The sequence below is a fragment of the Cynocephalus volans genome, chromosome 13 (genome assembly GCF_027409185.1).
Source record: "Cynocephalus volans isolate mCynVol1 chromosome 13, mCynVol1.pri, whole genome shotgun sequence".
In the NCBI taxonomy this organism is placed as follows: Eukaryota; Metazoa; Chordata; class Mammalia; order Dermoptera; family Cynocephalidae; genus Cynocephalus; species Cynocephalus volans.
The window spans coordinates 48,363,052-48,385,472 of NC_084472.1; the positions used below are offsets into that span (position 1 = coordinate 48,363,052).

Here is a 22,421-nt window from a genome sequence, read left to right on the forward strand (position 1 = left end):
TGTACTAATATGTTCTTCTATTTATTGCTTATCTTTAACACACAATTATGTACTATTGACAAACAAGAACTGTCAATACCCTTAATTCTTATCTCCAGGTTATATGTGGGGACAATAACGAGGCACTTGCAGTGAGTGAAGGGGCTGGAATTTAAACCCAGCTCAATCTGGCTCTGTCATTTGGGCTCTTGAACCTTCTCTTCTCTTTTCTCTTCTTCAATATAAATTTTGATGTTCTCTCTCTTCCTTTTTTCTTCTATACTCCCAATACTTCTATTGCTATTCTATTCTATTCTCTCTCTCTCTCTCTCTCTCTCTCTCTCTCTCTCTCTCTCTCTCTCTCTCTCTCTCTCTCTCTCTGTATCTGTGCATACACACACATAAACATATATATTTAAGTTTTGGTCTCAATTCAATAAATTAATTTCAAGGTCTACTAATGAATATGACCCAAATTTTGAAAAATTCTGGATGTAGACATAATGATTCCAAGAATTCCAATGAATGTGAGCACTAATGAGGGGCAAACTCAGGTAGTTTCCATGGCATCAGGAAAGAAGAACTTAAAAGGAGGGGAGGGAGAAACAACATGGTATTATTTTTTAGTAGCTCTAATTGCTTATCTCCATTATCTCTGAGACTTCTGAAATATTGAACTATTTGTCTACCAGAATTTTCAAGTGGCAAAAGAGACAATTATAGCAAAGTAGTTGAGAATGTCAGCAAGGCAGTCAGACTGTCTGTCTCCACAGAGCTGTGTAATTTGGGGAAAGTTATTTAAATATGTGTACCTCAATATCTTCATTTGTAGAATGGGGATAATAGAGTCTGCCTCAGACAGTTGTGCTGAGAAGAATAAATAGGAAGTTCTTAAACTAATAAATGTGTATTGTCAGCTGTCAATAAATACTGGCTATTGGCCAGTAAATAATAAACACTTGATGAAAATTTGGGGTAAAACTGAGAACAGGATCAATATCTGCTCGAAATTCAATAAGTATTTCTGATGTCTTTTGGTTCATTGTCAGTGAATTTGGGTAAGGAATCAAAAAGGTTTCATTTTACTAAAAATATTATCAGTAATAAGTAATTAATTTTAGCCCTGTATACAATTGGCAATTCAGTTTAGAATGTCTCTCAAACTCATATTTTTTCATGTCTTTAGTCCTTGAATATCAATGCATCACAGCCATCTAAATCAGTTTCCCACTGTGAAAGATAAAAGAATTTAAAAGTTACTTAGTATCAGAGGTTCAAATACTTAGTTACAAATCCAGAAAACAAGATAGGGATAGAAAAAAGGAGAGAGGGAAAGAGATCGGTCATTCAGTAAGATAAAGCAGAACTTAAATCCTGGGAGCTTCCTCTTGCTCTCCCATTTTTCTAGAAGTCAGTGACCATCAAAGATTGAACATTCACTTTGGCGTCAGGGGAAAGTTTTGCTGATAGTGGTCGGAAAGAGCAAAATATGGTAGTTACTTTAATGAGCAAAAATTAGTACTCATATTACTCATTGAACATAAAAACAACAATGACAAAAAAACACAGTCTAATTTTGAAAATGGCACTAAAAATACATATTCATTTCTTGTGTGAAATGAGATCATGGTTGCTACTTCATTGTAAATTTAATCTGGCTTCTCAGGAAACATGAATATTCAAATCTGACATCACACTAAGTTTCCTCATGGACAAGGATAAAGATTACTTCTTAAAATTTTTCAGTCCTAGGCAAGGTTTTAAGGGACTGAGCCATAGATTAATTAGCAAGATGTGTTATATTTTTAATTTTCTTTCAATTACAAATTTCCATCATAGAAAAACTAGTATTATAACTGAGAAATTAAATGAAATTAGTATATCACATACCATGATGAGAAAATAATAACACAGTATAGTAATATTCATACACAGCAGTGTATAGTTACTAGGGTAATAGGAACGTGCCCATAGTAAAGATGACAAAGTTATTTTTAGTTACTTATCACTATAGCCAGTTTCAACAGAGGATGAGTCTATCACATTAATTAAATCCTAACAAAACTCTAGAACTACAGGAAAACCTTATTTTGTGTTCTAGGTTTTCTCAGTCCTAGCAGCTTCTCTTTATTTACTTTATTTATTTCCTGTTTCCATATCTTTAGAAACTTTCCAGTATACAGGTCAATTGAGTTCAAATACTAGGCTATTTAAAATGTTTATTATTTATGATATTTTTTTTCTAAAAGTGTTTTCCCCCTTTACATGTGGTAAAACAGCAATAACCACAATTGTTAACTGCATTTGGGGAAAAGAAAGATTTATTCTACAGTAGTTCCTGTATAGTAAGCTAAGGGTTTCGGGAAATGATTTGAATTACAAATATTTTCTATCCCAGAGCAGTGTTTTTAAATCAGTGAAGACAACAGCATTCAAGTTCACATCTCCACCCACTCACTTTTTTTTTTTTTCTGTCTTTGCAGTTCCGCCATGGTTTTTAAATCACCCTTCCAACCTTTATGCCTATGAAAGCATGGATATTGAGTTTGAATGTGCAGTCTCTGGAAAGCCTGTGCCCACTGTGAATTGGATGAAGAATGGAGATGTGGTCATCCCTAGTGATTATTTTCAGATAGTGGTAATTATCTTTTTTTATACTAGCTTTATAATCCCATTCATTGTTTACTATTTTTTCACTTGCTTTTATTCCCTGGGAAGAAGTTTCCTGTTGGAAATTTTTATAATATGTTAAGAAAATTGTTCTAATAAAGCACATCACTTTCTAGACTTAGGATTTTTGAGCTAAAAAAAAGGGATCAAATAATCCATCTCCCTTGTTTTACAGAAAAGCTTGAAAACAAGCAAACAAAGAAAAAACAAAGGGTCTAAGACTTTCACTGCTGGCTTGTAGAAGAGTTTAGAACCTAGTTTGAGACTATATTAAGCCAAGATTCTCTTACTTCTTTGGATTTTATTCATTGTATTAAAGTTTCAGTAAGATGTGCTACTTACAATATGGTAGTCTCAATACAGACAACGTTTCTTGGCTTCCTTGTAGATAGGACCAACTGATCTTACGTGAGCAGTTGAGTTAAGCAATGGTTATGGGGACAGTGATAGTGGTGGTGGCAGTGGTGACTGCAGTGGTAGAAAGGCCATGAGTTCACATTGGTTTGTAATTTTGAGCAACCAGAAAAAATTTAAGCTAAGAACAATTGTTCTTAGAGTTTCCTACAAGTTTTACTTCACTTTCTACCCCTATGCTTGTGGAAGCTCATAGGAATAATGAAAATATATTCACTGAGTTGTCTCAGTACACAGCAAGTGCTCAATATTGTTCTTTTTGATGTTATCAGGAGAATGCTTTGCTCATTTGAAAATGCTCTGTGAAACTCTCCTGTAGGTGTAGGTTAGCATCAGAGGTTCTGATTTCAGGTATATATATTCATGAGAAATATAAAAGGCACTTTCTAAGTACTGAAGAACTTTGCAGCTAAAGAAGAGGGTTTTAGGTTCACTTATCTTACACTGCAGAAGCAGACATGGCCCTGTCAAAGAAGAGCTGTCATCTAAGCCAAGTCTCCCAGGCAGAATAGGACCAGAGTATAGATGTCATGTGAGTCCAGGCTTCTACCTCTTCTCCATGGCCTTACAAGGGCTCTTGTTGGTAAATGCCTCTTCCATGATCAGTTGATTTTCAGAAACTTTCATAAGCTCTTTGTGCATGCATTTTGGCATACTATAAATGCTCTTAAGGAACTAATCCATAAAGCACGTCTTTAACACTTTTACCACCACTTACCATTTTTCACTTTTGGTTACTTCTGTTTAATTGGTTGCGAATAGATTAAGAAAGGGAAAAAATTTAACTTTGAATGTCACACCAATCCATCAGTTCTTTTAAATGCAATGCTATTTCCACTACCACTGAATTAAAAATGACCTGCCATTGGGCAAGTTGAAAAGTGGTGTAAAGGCCTAAAATATAATGCTACTTGCATGTAAAGGAAATTGTTGAGTATCCTTAAGGACATACAATAAAATGCAACATTTATTTTTTTCTACAGTTTGAGTATAATTTTTCTCCCAGCATGACACATTACAGCCAACCTACTTAAATGTTTCTTTTCTTAAGGTGAAAGAAAATGTGTGGTGTGTGCCCTATTCCCATTAAATTGTGCTTAAAAATATTTCCTCAATAGCTCCAGAAATCTGAGAGCCATTTTCTGCCACACGTGTAACATTGAGCACAAATAGTAACTTATATGTGAATTGTTAATTAGAAGTTAGCCAGCTCTGTCTAAGAATTTTACATTAGCTGAGAATTGACTACAAGACACTAAAAACAATTAAGATTTCCCCATGAGGTAATATTTATCTCCTAATGACTTCAGGGAAAGTGATTTAACACGTCTCACTTACTGAACTAATTCTTACACTAACATAGTAGATAAACTGAGTTAGTATAATTAAATGCTATCTCTAGATCATTTTATCATCCATCCTTGAAAAAAATGGTGGCTCAATTTAAATAAAGGAGGAATTAACATTGTTGCATTTAATCTATGGATTGCTGAAGGTGCAACACTTCGGCCGTAGAACACTAATGACATGCATATAAAACATCTACCATACTCCCTTCTCCAAACCCCAAAAGGGTATCTGTCAAAATAATTACAAATTTGAATGGATTTTTAGACAATTTTCTGGGTAAATGCTCCAGAAAATATCCAACCTAGATTTCTTGCCCTTTAGAAGCTGTAGAACTCTGTGTTTTCCTTTTTTTCTTTTTTCTTTTCCTGAGCAGCTACTAAATCTGTTTCCTTTAATACAAATGAAAAAAAAAATGAGATTTCTTTTGGTGTTAATCTTAGATTATTCCATACCTAATAAAAGACCTTCTGTTGACTGTTCATTTAGATAATAAAATGTGTATTTTTGGTGAGCATACTTTTTACTGTAGAACTAGGTTGGACTGATGCTCGTGAATTCAGAAAAGAGTATTGGGGATGCGTGACATTTCCCAGGTGGAGTACGACATCAGTGAGGCTAAGAATCCTCACGACCTTGCTCTCTTGTTTCTTCTATAACATTCTGTTAAATTTCAGTTTATGTTCATTTTGTCACCTTGAGTATTTACTCTTTAAAATATTTCACCTGGGCCAGCCCCATGGCTCACTCCGGAGAGTGTGGCGCTGGTAGCACCGAGGCCACGGGTTCGGATCCTATATAGTGATGGCTGGTGCGCTCACTGGCTCAGTGTGGTGCAGACCACACCATGCTGAGGGTTGCAATCCCCTTACCGGTCAAAAAAAAAAAAAAAAATCACCTGCTTTATCTTCTCCCTAGGGAGAAAGCAACTTACGGATCCTTGGGGTGGTGAAGTCGGATGAAGGCTTTTATCAATGTGTGGCTGAAAATGAGGCTGGAAACGTCCAGACCAGTGCACAGCTCATTGTCCCTAAACCTGGTAAGACGATGAGAACTTTGTTCTGGTACCTGTAGTTACACCTCTTCACAGTCCATTTATAAAATCTGTATGGTTTTCCTATACCTCAGAGTCAATCTGAAATTATTTTGTTAATTTAGCTTTACATTTGTGAGTTGATATGTATTTTTTCTAGCAAGTTTAATTTGTCTATATCTGTCTATCTACTTCTAATGAGATAAAGTCATCGTGAACAACAGGGCCTCTGATTTTCATGACAATAATCACTCAATTATTACCTTCTCCCTTTTTGTGGTTTTTCTTCCCAGTGTTTCATATAAATATGAAATATAATGTATATCATATATGTGTGTGTATATTTTAGTTGTATGTGTGCGTATAGTCACATATATATACACTTATATATAAAGACTATATGTATATACATACAGTTTTTAATCAATGGAAGTTGGTAGAAAAATAGCAAAAATAATCACTTGACAGTAAAGCCATTTTTCTCTTAAACAAATTTGGATAAATTGTCCTTTCTTACTATAATTGATAAAGTTTTTAATTACTTTTTATTTATTTATTTGTAGTCTTTTGGAAGTTTAATATGGTGATTTATTGAAAACTAGCATAAGCCAATAATAGACCTATCAAATAATATCCCCATAACAACACAGCTCTTGCCAGGGGTTTGCAGGGAAACAAACAAACCAACAAAAACAAAAAGAAAAAACAAACTGGAAACCGGTCAGCTGCTCTGAAAAGATAAACACTAAAGAAGGTTAAAAAAAATAATAATAAATTAAATAACAGACTGAACAGTTGTTTATATAGATCAAAATATATTTAATTATTAATACCTCCTATGAAAATTTTCATATCATTTATTTGCTATGTAAATTTTATCTCTTTTAGACCAGTTTCCTTTCTCTTGACATGGCTCACTCTTGTCTTAATCTTTCTTTGAAGTAAGTTTAATAGAAAATAGCTTAAACATATGAGACATAGTACTTCTTTGGCTTCTATCATTTAAAATGTATTGTATCATTTACATGTATTAAATCCTTGTAATTTGTGCACCCCTAGCCAATTATCTGATGACTCATGATAATGCTCACAAAAAAATGACTTTCTATTTTTTGTTGTTGATTTCTATAAAAATACAAAATACAAAATACCAGTCTCAGAAGAAAAAAGGAATTAAAAGAACTATCTAGGAATTAAAGGGGATAATGAACCGTCTCTGGATCACCTATTTCTCTGATAGACTCCTTCTTTTTCCTCCATTTGATGTGCTGTAAGTGTTAGTGTAGTTTCATTTGTGTGATTAAGTACAATTTCTTCTGCCAAACTAGTAGTGGATAAGTAGAAGAAAAGGAACCTGTAAAATCAGGGTCTCCGATGAGAGCCATGCTTTCCAAACTGTGCACCATGTCACTGACAACAACAACACGGCCACTTTTAATCTAATACCAGCAGCAACACAGTCACAGAACAAGAGAATTCTGGTCAACCTTGATTTTCAGCTAAGGCTGTAAAGCTGAGGAAAATGTGAATAAGTAACCCCATATTTCTAAAGGAGGTATGAAATATGTCCTCCTACGACTTGTTGGCATTGACGAAAGAGGCCCAGTGGTCATCCCTTTCAACTATGCATAGGAACAGAGGATTCTTTGAAGTGCTGGAATTCACAGGATTAGAGGTTGTCATGGTATTTCCCTCCGCCACAAACCGTGTTGTGAAGATACCAAGAAAATTCCTGGACAGATGGTGTGTGTGTGTGTGTGTGTGTGTGTGTGTGTGTGTGTGTGTGTGTGTGTGTGTGTGTGTGTGTGTGTGTGTGTGTGTGTATGCACGTGGTGTATATATTGCTGGGAAGTTCTTGTAAAAACTGAAAAATGGGCAACTTATTCTGGATGAGAACTCTCTGGAACTGCTCACAATGCGGGTAGAATGGGAAGGGTGACAGTGGAAGAAGTTCTATTTCCACCTGAAGAAAGCAGGGCTGATGGTTCTCAGAAGGACCCTGCCCAAGAGGTCCTGCCTGCTGAGGCTACCCCAAGCAAAAGACACTGGAGGGACACTGCTGGAACTGTAGCTGCACTGGGAGCTGGAGCAGAAGGCCACCAGAGAATGCCTTGTCAACTTCAGCAGGGGTCCAGTGAGGGGATTCCTATGGTGGGGGGTCTCTGAGGAATCTATAGTACTGCCCCACAGAAAAGAGGCAGGCAGATGACTCCCATGACTGTGGCCTTTTGAGAGCACAAACTGAGAAAAACAGCTGATTTTCTGCTTAACTGAAAATCCATTCTCCCCTCTCTGATCCTGGAGAAGCCCTAAGCAGAAGAGAAGAAAGAGATCAGAGAGACAGAAACACAGGTGACAGATAATCCTACTGCTCTCTTCTCTATTTTTCATCTCAGGCCTGCTTTGGGAGATGGAGAGAAACTTTCAATTGAGTATCAGTTAAATGTTTTGATTCAGATCTCACTGGTGTGTGTGTGGGGGGGGTTGCTGTTGTTATTGTGCATTTCTGTTTGTTTGTTTATTTTTAATAACTAAAGATAAGGCTTTTGAAATACTTTTAAGTGACTCGAGGGCCAGAGTATTGACCCAGGTTGCAGTCAGGGGTGGGAAGACAGATCTGACAGGGCATGTTTGGAAATGGATGGCAAGAGAAACATAAAGCTGTTTCCTTTTAATACTCCAGTAGTTCTGCTCCTTTAATAAACACATTTTAGACATTAAATTTCACTTATACCAGGAAGCTCCAGTTTCAACAGGTCCCTTTGTTAGCGGTATCTTGCATTCCACTTGGGCCCTGATTCGTTTAGGGCTATGTGACCATAAAAGAATAAGACTCTGCTGAGCAGAAATGTTCTTTATCTCCTCTCTAGAGCCAGCCTAGGAGAACCTTAATAATTCATCCTTCCTCCATCTAATGGTAGAATGTTGTTAGTGGATTCTACACTCTTAGTCAGTGCTCATTGTATTTGCCATTGGATTAGAAAGAAAGCAAAAGAAAATGAAGACTAAAATCTGAAAGTGTGACAGGACACCACTATGACTGTCTTACATTTCTCCCTTACAAATGATGGATTGCTTTTTCCTGGCTGTTTAAGTAGGTCTGCAAATAATGCCACTCCAATTCCTCAGAGATGCAGCATGGGCCATGTGCACAGATGGTGGAGAGGCCAGCTATAAATATAAATTAAGCAATGAGGCTGGCCATGGTTGGAAGAACATAGCCCTCTCTAAGTTTTGACAATAAATGGTCACCATATATTTTAAGGCCATTGTAGGCCTGCATTGCCCAGCTGTTCAGCTTTGGACTGTCCACAGTTATTCTTGAGTGAGTTACTCTTGGCAACGATAACAATCTGCTTCTCACTGAAGTCCAGACAATGGCCTCTTTGAGCCAGTGTTCATTATGGGTGGATATTTCCATGAGCCTAATAAAGTTTCAACATAGTCTTTTATATATAGTTAACTATTCCCTCTGTAGCAATTAGTGATTTAGGAAATAAAGTAAACATAATATACTAAATTAAGTTGAGTTAATGATTTTTTTTTTTTTTTCCTCTCCAGAAAATAAGTTTGGGAAAAATACTTGAAATTTGTGCACTATAAAATGTAAAATAAATACATGGTTTCCTCTAGATCAAGATCAATGGTATTTAACAAAAAATCACTGCACTATAGGAGGTTTTATCAATAATATCACATAGCCAACATTATAACACCATACACACAATTCCAGATTGTTGCCTGTCTCTTTATATATATCTAACACAAGCACACACAACACACACACACACACACACACACACACACACACACACACACACTTATGTACAAGGGACAGTTTCCTGCACACTTAAGACTGCATATACATCAAAATATATTTTAGCCATATTATGTAAGTGGTGGTGAATGCAAGTTAAAATAGTTTAGCTTTCTTCTAAGAGCTAAGGACAGAACTTTATTGTTATTGTTATTTTTGTTTGTTTGTTTTAATTATTTGGGGTTGAATAAGACATTCGTTAAGAAACTTCCTTTCCAAATGAAAGAGATGAACTATAGTTGCTAGTCCAGCATTCAGTGAATAGCCTGGCAAAAAATACATTAAGAGTTAATGTGTTAGGTGTCACAGGAACAAGAAGTTTCAGTATCTAGAATTGCAAACAGGTAAGCAATAATTTAGGATCCAGTTGGCAGAGGAGGTGATGATGAATTAATTATCCCTGAGTCACCATCCACTAAACTGGAGTTTGGGTGGGTAGTTATTAAAATAAGAAGACTATTTGGTAGTTAAGTGGAAAGTCAGCAATTATCTGGTGCTGGCAAGGGGGGGGTGATAGGGAGAACAGCAGTAGGCAGGAACAAAACATAAGATAGATATAAGATATCAGTTATCTCCAAGTTAGTTATCCTGGCTGTAGTTGCTGGGTCACATTCAGTGTCCTGACAGTGTCTGCAGTGGAAAGTCATTAGAAATAAGTGACTGTTGAGCAGGGAAGTTGAGGGCCATGGAACTGGGAATGCACCTATGATTGGGTCATATGTCGTCTGGAATGTGTTTAATTAAATGACAGAAATGGGTGAAGATAGAATAAATTTGCCATAGGGAGAAATGATGTATTCCTTAAATTCCACCATATACAAAAAGGCTGTGGGAAAATCTATCACAAATAAAATAAATGTTGTAAATATTTTACAAAATGTAGATTTGCCTTCTATACAAGAAATAAATATGGAGTGTGTGCCTTATGTTAATATTTCATAGTTTCTAATCTTGGGTTTATTTTTTCCTTCAACACTGGTACCAAAATAGAGATCTACTACAGGGGAAATACATTGGTTAGATGTTCAGAAAAATAAGAGCTGATATTAGTTATCTGTCCTCGCCTGGAAAAGGTTACTGATTGCAAATGAAGTTGAATTTTAAACATTTTATTAAGGCAGTATATCATATATCCTGGAATTAGCAAGAAGATCTAAGTCTGGCCATGAACATCAAGGAATAAAATCAGAAATCCTTTTGGATTTGTTTTGTGAGAAATTCCTTATCAATATGAGAAGAATACCTAGAAATCCCAAAGGACAAGAGAAATATTTAGATGTGTACCTATATAATTGTATATTATATTGTTTCTTATTACATGTTGATTCCTACATACTTACTTCACTGGGATTCTTTGTGGAGCAGTGAAGAAGTGTACAATTAGTCTTAACACCTCAAGATCTGTTAGAGTTTGATTTATCGGTGTAGTAGCACCTAAGCAACTACGTAAGTGACAATGTAACTGAAGCTAAAGGGATATACTACTTAATCTGTCATTAGTCACTGGTGGTCATTTAAGTTGAATTTTTGTCTCTTAATATGGGAAGAGTTAATATGATCTGAATGCTTAATGGTAATTAGTGTGGGATCAAATTGTTTCTGGAGTTCTGTAAATAATGTAGAAGAGCCTGTCCCATGTGTTAGACCAGTATGTTAGTGAACCCAAACGGGGAAATGGGTCATTAGAGAGTTTCCTCACACAAACCAAGATGTACATTAAAACTGCAATATTTCTCTTTATAGTTCCATCATTGAGTCTAAATGAATAAGGAACAACTTAGTATTTTTTGAAATGTATTTCCCCTGTGGTGATATTATAGCTCATAAGCTTTCCTAGAACATTTTCTTTTATAAGCTTTGGTAATTATTTGTAGCTAATAGGATACAGAACCAATTTTTTTTCAAAGTGGTTATTAACTTTAGCTTATACAGCCATAAATTTGTTCAATCAATTGAAGAATTTTTTTTTGCATGTGAATGTAAAAATAAAAATAAGAGAAAAGTAATCTATGCTCTTTTATTTTCTACCTCAGAGTCTCCCTTTCTTAGAAAAATGTTGACACTCAACCTAACACTTTCCCTGAGAGGGGTTCATTGATAGCAGAAGTTTGGCATATATCAGACATTTGATTTTTGACCATATAATATTCACCTAATATGTGAGATGTGCTCATATATCATCTCTATGTCCATATCCAGTTTACTTATAGAGATTTAAAAAATATGTGGAATATAGAATATATTTATGAACAGATTCTTAGAATATTGTCTAATCTTTCAAAGTTTCTATTTTCTTAGCTGTAAAATACAGTACATAATTGTCTCAAAGATTTAGTGCAATAAATGTATGTAAAAGGGATTTGTACGCTGTAAATTATTACACAAATGTTAGCTATTATAAAGTCTTCTATTGGTTATGTTTAGTCTCAAGAAGAATAGCAGGCATTTATTGGGATGGGTAAAATGATAGCTTTCTTGTAGCACATTTTTCCATCCTCCAAGAAGATAACTAATAAAAAAATATTTTAGGGCCGAGCCCATGGCGCACTCGGTAGAGTGCTGCGCTGGGAGCGCGGCGACGCTCCCGCCACGGGTTCGGATCCTATATAGGAATGACCGGTGCACTCACTGGCTGAGTGCCGGTCACGAAAAAATGACAAAAAAAAAAATAATAATATTTTACTGATGGTGCCCCCTCAAAATAAAGGTTTTTAGACCAGTGGACAAGGTTAAGGGGAAAGCCTTGTCTCAAAATGACGGCTAGTGGAAAGATTTGCAGCAAGGTTTGCAGTATCAGTTTAATGACTTGCTCATTGCAGTTTTATGTAGGCAGAGGTTTCTCAGCAAATAAAGGCTTGTCATTCACCTTGTCCTTCATTCAGCATGTTCTTCAAGTAGGAAGCTAGCTCAGTGCTAATCAAGAGGATATGGCTGTATGGCAGACTTTGAAATTAGAAATGAATTCTGCAGTAATATGAAATGCACTGAGACCAGTGGTAACTATAAATCCATACAATATGGAAAACTTGATACATTCATAAATATTGATCACATCATACTTCAATGGTAAACACACCAAAGAGTGTTACACTGTATCTTTTATTTATTTATTTATTTATTTAACTCTCTGTGGTGGGAAAGTGGAAAAGAAGAATGTTGATTTTTACCTTGAACCCTAAAGATCTTGCACTTATTATATTTCTATCTTTTACCTATAATCACCCATTAAAGAGATGTGTGTGTACACACAAAACACACCCACACGTGCACACCCATATTCATGCACATGTGTATGTGTTTTTTCTGATATATTATCATAGGGATTTTAAGTTATCAATGTAATGACAAGTAAGAGGTACATGTAAATTAACAACTTAAATTATATAAGTATAATTTTTAACTGCCAAAATGATATTATTGGCATGGATAGAAAGGCAGTGAACTGGTGCTCACATACACAGTATGAAGTGGTAAATCACACTGCAGTCACAACCAAGAACTCAGATGATCCCACAGGAAGTTCCTCTGAAGCTGAGATGACTCTCCAGGCTACTGTCTGCCCAGAGATGGGTGTGACCTTGAGTGGGGAGGTTCTCTCCAGCTGAAGGCAATTACTGGAGACAATTCAACAGTGAGCCATCAACTGCCATCGCTCCCTCCAGCTGGAGGAATGAGTACTACAGTCCTGAAAGGGGATTTATTTGCTTCATGTAATAAATTCTAGAAACAACTTCCCTAGGTGGTTAGTCTTGTTCCCTAGGGAAAATGGAAAGGTTAAGGGGATAAACTACAACCTGCACCACTGGAAGTGAAACCGGTCTCAGGCTGCAACAGTTTCCCTCCTCCTTCCTGTTATAGATTCCTCTCACCCTCGGCTTGCATCTCTGCTGTTCTATGTGGCTTACCTGGTGGGGAGACCCAAATTCCTGTCTCTTTGCAGTCCATAGATACTGCATTAGTCCATATATCATCAAAATTGAGGAAGAGAATACCAAGAGACACCATAGCAGATCATCAGAGTGCCAATCATCTCTTCCTTGTTTCCCACCACCTCCCGAAGACCAGAGTAATTACTCTTGCCAGGGTGGAATCTTGCCTTGTCTGCTGGTATTTTGGCACAAGAATTCTGAAATGATAAGGCAGCAGCAATAACTCAAAGTTCAGCGATGGAAACATTCCACCTCTGAGAACTAGGATCTCTAAGTCCGTAGCCTAGAGCCACGGGGATGAGAAAAACACATTTCTTCGATGGGTCACTGGGAGTGATGACAAGCAGTACCACACCTACTTCCATCTCTTGTGTCCTATGTATTAAGGACATGACACCATATACTGGTGATTGATTTAGAGTGTATACTGCACCCTAGAGGAAGGCATCCCATCCTCTTATTGGAGGGTATTATTTCCAATCTGTTTCCTCACTTGTACCTCCAAAGGGCTGTATTTTTGCTATATTAAGTCAGCAGCTTCTCGGTACTTGATATGTGATAGGATCAGTAGATCCCATGGTTATATAGTCATGCCCACACTTATTTTGCTATATAGTGAGTTATTTGATCATTTGCAATATATTGAGGCATCTCATGTTGGTAGCTCCATTACTTCACGAGCTCTCAAATAGTGATGCAGAATGAAGCCCTGAGAGTAAGAAAGGCAAACTCATTCTCAGAATATGTGTCTATTTCAGTAAAGTTAAATTTCTAGCCCTTCCAGAGTAGGAGTCTAAATAAACACCAAGATATTCCTCAAGGAATAGTGCTTTGTGGGGAGCTCAGCATGTATCTCTGTTGCTAGTAGATTGGGAACACTGCAGTGGTGGTAGCTGCTGGTGAGTAGAAGCAGCCTTGTTGAGTTCAAGCCCATGCTGACAGGCAATGCTCCACCTCTGCTACTGTAGCCTCTTCATTCATGCACCTGTTGTGCTACCACTGGACACTGGCTGATGTCAACTAGCTGAATTGTTTCATCTAGGTGATTATTTAGTGCCTCTTTCATGAAAGATGTAATCCGTTGTTTACATGTGATTAAAAGATCTTTACACCTGGTGTTTATTCCCATAGAACCAGCCACATACCTCTTCCCCAAACCTCCTTGTTTCTGATCTTCCAATAACTTTCTCTCCAGACCCAAGATCAATCAGCCAAGCTACATGACCTTGCTGATATGTATGTGTGTATATGTATGTGTATATATGTATGTATTCATATATGTGTGTATATATGTGTGTGCTCATATATATATGTACTTACATTAGCCATTTCTCTTTTGATATGAGGTAGGTGATCTGTTGTGCCCAGCATTATGCCTACTGGAAAAAATTGTCTCTACCACTTTCATCTTATTATGAATTGATGATGTTCCTACTCAACTGTAAGACTTGGTGTGTCTCAGAAGACCCAGCTCATGATGAGCAGTTCTGGCCACTTGGTCAATAGATTATCCCATGGTTGGGCATCCTTTCTGCATCATGGTCCAATATTCTTCCAGGAGCCATTTTACAGATGGTGTGTACTTCTCTGCTTCACACAGCATGACTTAGCTACAGAATCCTAAGGATTTATGTTGTAATTCCCCTGTTAGGGCTTGCCACAATATTCACAGAGATTTTTTTTCTTATCATAAATGCTTCTAATACTATAGCATCTACTGGATTGTATGGCCCAAGTGGCAGATCCACTTCCATCATAGCCTAGACCTGCTACATACCTATTTCTGCTCTGGACACCCTACTCAAAGGTGTCAGCCTTGTGTACTACCCAGTAAATGAGTGAGAACAGAATATCCTGCACGAAAAACCCTGATGCCTAACAGGTGATTCATTCTTAATTTGGAAGTATGAGATATAATAATTTGTCCTCATTTATAGGATACATCCTGCTATGCCCCAAACCACCATGGCCCTAAAATTGTTATTGATGTGATGGGCCAATGTATCCTCATAGCGTTGATCTCCCACAATCTGGAGCATATTGTGTTTATGAAAGTCTCCCGTTTATTTGCCACTTCTTGTTCACCTGGTCTGATTAACATGATGTTATCCATATAATGGACAAACGGAATATGCTGCAAAATGTGATGGCCCAGGTCCCTTTGGACTGTGTTAAGATATAACATGAGAGTTAACATAGCCCTGGGGCATGACTGTAAATGAGTAGTAATTTTCCATTCTTAGTGAATGAGAATGTTTTGATTATCCTTTCTTATAGAGATGAAAAAGAAGACATCACTGTGACTACATATGTTTTACTGCAGGTCATATTGATTTTCACTAGCAAAGATATAGCTTCCGGCACAGCAGCTACCATGGGAGTTATATTTAGTTAAGTTTCCAGTTGTTCACTTTTGCCCTCTCTGTTTGGTCTGGTTTTTGTAAGGGCCAGATTGCGGAATTAAATTAGAATGTGATAAGAACTACCATTATTTAGGACTTTAAGAGTGACACTAACTTCTGACATTCTCCCAAGATGTGATATGATACAGCAATAAGTAGTGCATAAAATATAAATAATAAAATATAAATGTATAATGAAGTAAATATATATTATATATACTATGTAAATAAGTAGTGAAACAAAACATAAATAGTAGAATGTAAATTTTTTTATACAATGTAGATCCAAATTTTTAAAACAAGTTTAAATCTACTTCTATATCTATGTTTATAATGAAAAAACTTACTATATTATTTTTATTTTTGAAATCAAAATATGTGGATACAACAAACATCAAGCAACAAGCAATATAAACTAAAGCATATGAAGGGTTTCAGAAAGGTGAGTGTGATTTTACCTTTGACTTCAGCCACCAGATAAACTATGCAGAACATTCTCTGCCCCTCAGGACACTTTAAAGTTCTTAGGGGATAAGGCTGTTATATTTGAACATTTTCAATCTAATGAGAAACTTAGAAAAACAAGAAAACAAGACCCATTTTAATTTATGAAAAAGAATATACCAACAGAGTTATAATTGCTCTACGTAGAGTAAAATTTATAGAAATAAAGAAAAGGAAAATGCAGAAGAGAATAATAGCATTTTCAAGAACCTTCTCATGTTGGGTACTATGTGCTAAGCCCTTTACATACATCATTTTATTCACATCGAGGATAATCCACTCTAGAATATTTTATTATTCTTATTTCATAGATTAGAAGATTGAGCTTCAAAGAGGTCAGACACCACTACCTATTTATCAAATAGCTACCAAGTGGCAGAGCCAGATTTGAAAAACACTGTTGAATATTTATTCATGCTTGCCGGGTCCTGGGCATTGGGCTGACTCAGGGCTTTACAGACACACATTAATTGATTTCTCCCAAGAATCCTATGAGGGAGATATTTTTACCTGATTTTGTGGGTGAGGAAAGTGCTGCACAGAGAAGTTAACTAATTTGTCCAAGGCCACACAGCTAGCAAGGAGTCTGGCTTTCCAGCCAACTCTTTCAGCCACTCTACATGATAAGACTGTCTATCCAGTCTCTGTCCACATACGCAGCCTGCTCTGGTCAATGGGTGATGTTTCAGATTTGTTTGAGTCTAGTCAGATGAGTTTGACAAATACTAGTGAAGAAGAGCTTGAAATTAATAAAAATGTCAAAGGTTCTGCCACCCAAATGATTTCTATCCAATTCCCAGTGTGCCTGAGGTCCTTGCCAAGTATGGGCTAGGTGTGTGTGTCTTAAGAGTCTTAAAGGTGAATATCATATAATCCCTGCAATCCAGGAATCCATAGTTTAACAGAGAATGAATTTGATTTACCTAATCTAATTATCAAATACAATTAAGGCATAGTGACTTTCAATGGTATGTTAATTTTTCAAAATGCATCAAATACCCATAAAATGGATAAAGACTCATAAAACTAGAAGGTGAATTAGAGATGACAGATACCATTCAAGAAAAGTTTAATTATTGGTGTTAATACTCCTTAAAGTCTAACACAGCCAGTGCTTGATGTACTATTTTTTTGTTGTTGTTGTTGTTCTAACCCTATTTTAAGAGAATGGTAGTGCCATTTGTCACACAGAATGACAAGGCTTCTATTGTACTGAAAAGCACTTTCATTTACTGTTTTATTTTGTTCCCAGCTTTAAGTGAAAAGTTGCAGGTTAAAAAATACATTTAAAAAAAGGGAAAGTTTTCTTTCATATAAATTCCTACTCAGAGGTATTTAACCTATAATATGATTCCATAATAATAATAATACTTAATAAGTTTAATGACTAGTGTGTGCTGTGCACAGTTGTCTTTCTTATTTGGTGCTGACAAATGTCCACAAATAATCTATAGGTGATCCTAGTATTCCCTGACAACACTGGCAAAATATATTTCTTCATTTACATGATTGTCTGACTTTCACATTTTGTAGAAAATAAGAAAATTCATTTGAAGTTAAAAATGACCTATCCTCAAAATAAAACACACATTACTATAAAGCAAGAAAAGTCAAATAGAAAAGCAAGTTTCCCACTTTTTCTTGATATTTTTTCAGGCCCAGTTCCTATTTAAATAATGATCTGCTAATGAGGATGAATATTCATTGGTTATGAAAGACATCAACTGAGTGTGTGCAAATGGGAATAGACCAAAGCAGAACAGACTGTTTTGAACAGAGAAGAATAATTCTTTCTCTAAGTGATTCTCTCCAAATAGTATGCCACTTACAGTATTTGGAAGGAAAAGAAATAAAAATGCTATGTGGCTTATTTTATATTTCTCTCTTGCCTGTCATCTTGATTTCATAAATAGAATGAGGCATGAACAGCAAAATTGGTAACCTAAATACAAGCCTTTGGATCTCACGAATTCCTTGTTCAATTTCTGACCTACCAACCACCTGCTTTCTTGTCATATGTGAGCTTTACTTCTCATTATTGAATATGAGCCTTTGAGCCCAATTCTGAACATGTATTTTAGGTCTTTAACATGCTTGCCCACCTAGATAGGAAAAGATGACCCTTGGGGACTTCAACTGAAAGAAGTGGTAAATACCTCTTTGCTTTTTTAGATCAGGAACATTAACAAGAAAAATAAAACCTCATACTAAGTATGTAGTTTCTTTGCACATACACTGTAATCTCAGAAGAAGTTATTTCTACTTTTTGGACGCAGGTGCTAAGTGGTTGCTCAAGCTCCTAGTCTAACAGAGAAGGTTGGTATAGAACCAACCATGATGATCCCAGGAGTACATAAGTACAAGATGCAGGGATAGCACAATGGAGGGCTCCAGCAATTCTCTTTATGGGAATCAGAGATATTCATCACTAATGATGTGACATCTAAGCTGAGATGGACTTTGAAATAGGAATATGGTTTTGCCAAGCTGTTAAGAGTGGGCAAAGAAATGGCTGGAAGAACTGTCACACACAAAACATGGGCACAGTGGAAGCGTAGGTTTAGAGAATTACGTGTGGTTCAGTAAGGCTGTGGAGATATGCAGTGGCTGGATCACAAAGTACCTTTTAGAATACGCAAAGAAAACTAGACTTTTTATCTAGGCTGTGTGGAATCTTGATGGCCAAGTGTAAAAGGTAGCCATGCTTCTATTCATGTTTTCAATGATAACTTTGGAAGCAGTGTGGATGATAGATGGTTGGCAGTGGCAGGAAAAGGGATCGGAAATAGCAAAACTAGTTAGGCAGTTGTAGCAGCAATAGGCTAGGCAGAAGAGACTAAGGTTATGACCACAACAGTACAAAAAGAGTGAGTGAATATATTAGAAGGTCCTCAGAACCTGGAGATTGCTATTAATATGCATAGATGGATTAGAAATCTGGGATGATTCCTAGATTCCTGATTTAACCAAAAAAGATGGTAATGCCATTACTTAAGACAGGAAGAAGACCAGGAAGAATGATTTAAGTCCATATCTTCAGAAAGTGCTTGGATTGTGTGTTCCTTGAGGGCCCAGGTCTTGATCATCTTTGCATTTCCAGCACCCAGTAAAGGAATTGACAGTGGCATACTCTCGCTTACTCATTAGAAGGTCCAAAAGGCAAATATTTTGTTTTACTAGTTAATTGATAATGCCAGGTATAAGCTATGAAATATTAAAAGGTGAAGCAATGGAAGTAAATATTCAAAAGATCTCAAAGCATATAATTGAAACATTTACCACTGAAATAGGCAAAATTAATAGGCTGACTGTAATGCGTGTTTTGCTATGTGTATTAGTTAGATTGGAGCAGAAGGAAAGATGCATGCAGAATATTTTGTAATATCCCCAGAGGGGAATAGTTATGGTCTGAACTGAGTGGCAACTCTGCTCATAGAGAGAAAGATAAATTCAAAGGATAATACGGAGAGGAAATTGTTGGCAGTTTGCATTTGAATTGAAAAGGAGCTTTTGATGCTGATGGAAATTCTGTAAGTTATTGGCATCGCTGATGGTGATGAAAAGCTTAAGGGAGAGTGTGACAGGGCCTTATTATGCATCCTTAGTTCCTTGATAGGATATAAGTGAATCATTCTCCTACTGATGAGAAGATTCTTCCTTGCTGGACATATTTTACTCAGCTTTGAGGGAGGGACTCATTGTACTGCCATCTTGGAATAACGAGTTAAAGGATTACGCATTAGCATAAGATAACCGCTGAGTACTGTCACTGCCAGGACTGGAACATATTGATTTGATTAGTCCTTAAATATCAGAAAGTAAAAACGATCATTTCTTTTTCTTCTCTCTCCTCTTTGTTTCTCTCTCTCTCTGTAGTAGACGCAGATTACAACCAAGAAATAAATTGAAAATGGAAGGACTAACTGGCTTCCTGCCACCTAGAAGTAAAATCCATTTAATTTACCCTGACTATCCTTGTTATAGTGTTAAATATAGACTAAATAGTTTAATATGGATTTATGTAATGAGTTCACAAATTGATTTTGCAGAGTATGCTTGCTCTAGGAAACATCTGCTTACTGTGTCTTAAATGGCATACCTCTATGTGAATTCATTTTGATATGATGGATGGATGGATTTTCTTTAAAATGACAGGAAATCTAACCTATGATCATTTTTTCATCCCAGTATTTTAAAAATCCATGAATAGAAAACAAAACTATACAAAACAAAACAGTAATTTAGAAGCTCCAGCTATCTCCTAGGGAAAACAGTCCCTATTGGGTAGTAATGCTAATGTCACATTTCTGAGTGACAGGATTAAAAAATAAATAAATAAAAAGACCTCCACACTCTGTCTGTGAAACCTCCACTTCTCTTTTTCCCTTGATAAAGTCATATGCACCTTATTTAAATATTAAATATTTAGCTTGAGCTGTATGCAGCTAATTTGTAAAATAAAATTCCTTGCAAGTTTGAAGATGAATCCAAAGAGGTGCTTCTCTTAACCAGGCCCTCTCCTTCCCTATCTCTGGTGGCCAAATTTGAAGTAATTGTAATTGGTTGACAGGATGGAGAAGACGATGTCAGCCAAACATTCTAGGAATGGCTACTAAAATTTGGAATTATAATGCCCTTAATTCCATTTAAATTAAACAGTGTCTTCACATTACTATTCTTTCTCTTGAAGCATGGGAATTTGGGTGTGAGAGTTGGGGATAGTTAAAAGGCAGGGCTTCACCTTTTTGAAATCTACACTTTTATGCATTCTGCCCCATTTCTCTAAGGCACCATAGACAGGGGAGGCCAGCTATCAAGAATGGTAATTTACAATCAAAGAGTGCTTAATCTAAAATCTGTCCTTGTCAAAGGAGAACATGGTAGTCCCCATGCAGCAGTAATGGGAATTTTATTTCAGCATAAGTTTCAATAGGGGCTTTCAATTGTATTCTTTAAACGACCCTCCTCCTTATCAATTTATGCAATGTACATGTCTTGTGGGTCTTTAACATCATTCTACTTTTAAAATAGAAAGCACCAAATATAACAAATAGTCTAATTCAAACTTGAAAAATTGTAAACTCACCTTGCAAGTATAAAAACAACAAAAATTGTTATATGTTTGTGACTGAATCTAGCTTTATTATTAATCATTTCTCATGGTGATTAAAATTTAACTAGTCAAAAAGATCTTTTTCCCTAATGGTCTTGTCTCTCTTGTATGATAATTATTTTATATTCTAAATTTATTTCCCTTAATTTCTACTTTCATGTACAATATTCCTTTCCCTGTTAAAAAAAATTCATAGTTGAGGAATATAATATTTGAGGGAAAAAATAGATTAGGCAGACAAGAATTAAAACAAATATATAAAGTCTTTATAACTATTTTTGTTTCTTAGCAAATCAGTAAGCAGCATGCTAAATAAAGGCAATGTCAATGACATTTTATACATTTTAAATTAGTAATAATAGATGTTTTGCCTTAACTCTATTTATCAGCCCTTATTTACTAGAAAATTTAAAGATGTCTCTTCCTGTAGTTTTCAAGTCACATGTATAAATTTGTCTTATTTTCTTTCAGAAAACACATATCCTAATTTAATTGTCCCTGGTTTTCTGTCCTGGGATTAGTTAACTAGCAATATAGTATCTGTCTTCTGCATCCTGTTCACTGAGTCTCCACCTCCTCATTCCTACTGTATCCTATTTGTACCTGCTTTTGTGGATCCTTAAATTCTATACCTCACTGGTTTCTACATATATTTAGCCCTGTAACACTGGTCCATTCTTTTGTTCATGCCAGATTCTACTACGGAGCAATTCTAAGGTCCTATTTCATCTTTACTTTTTCTTTTGCTAATCTTTTCAAATCATTATTGACCGAAAGAAACAACTAACAAAAAACATCGTCATCATATCTTCATCATCATCATCATCACAACATTTATTCTTTTCTATTATCTGTTTTAACACAAGATTTTGTCACCAAACCTCAGTTCTTTTGTATTTTCCCGTTGTCCCAAATAGGAGTGACAATTGGTATGCTGAAGATGGCACACTGATGACCATGGATGAGATATACATGCAACTTTCCATATATTATTACTGCAAGAGATGTCAGGTATCCAGTGGACTTGGAAAAGACTTGACTTCTGATATGCGAAACCCTTGATGTCTAAAGCACAACACAGGCATGGCTTGGATGCTTAGCAACAGAATGAACACTGACAATATTAAAAGTGTATACTGTATGTTGGGTCAGTTTCCCCTAAATTTTGTGCAACTGTCAAGAATAATAGAACCTAAAGAATTTATAAGACCCT

At 36.1% G+C, this 22,421-nt stretch overlaps 1 protein-coding gene across 1 annotated transcript in view; it reads left to right on the top strand.

Annotated features, from left to right (window-relative positions):
• The window catches only part of DCC (DCC netrin 1 receptor), a 770,973-nt gene that overhangs the window by 328,119 nt on the left and 420,433 nt on the right, over positions 1 to 22,421 (top strand). The window contains exons 7-8 of the mRNA XM_063076686.1: positions 2,463 to 2,617; positions 5,329 to 5,449. Of these exons, the coding sequence (XP_062932756.1) occupies positions 2,463 to 2,617; positions 5,329 to 5,449 (276 nt within the window). The remainder of the gene's footprint in view (positions 1 to 2,462; positions 2,618 to 5,328; positions 5,450 to 22,421) is intronic.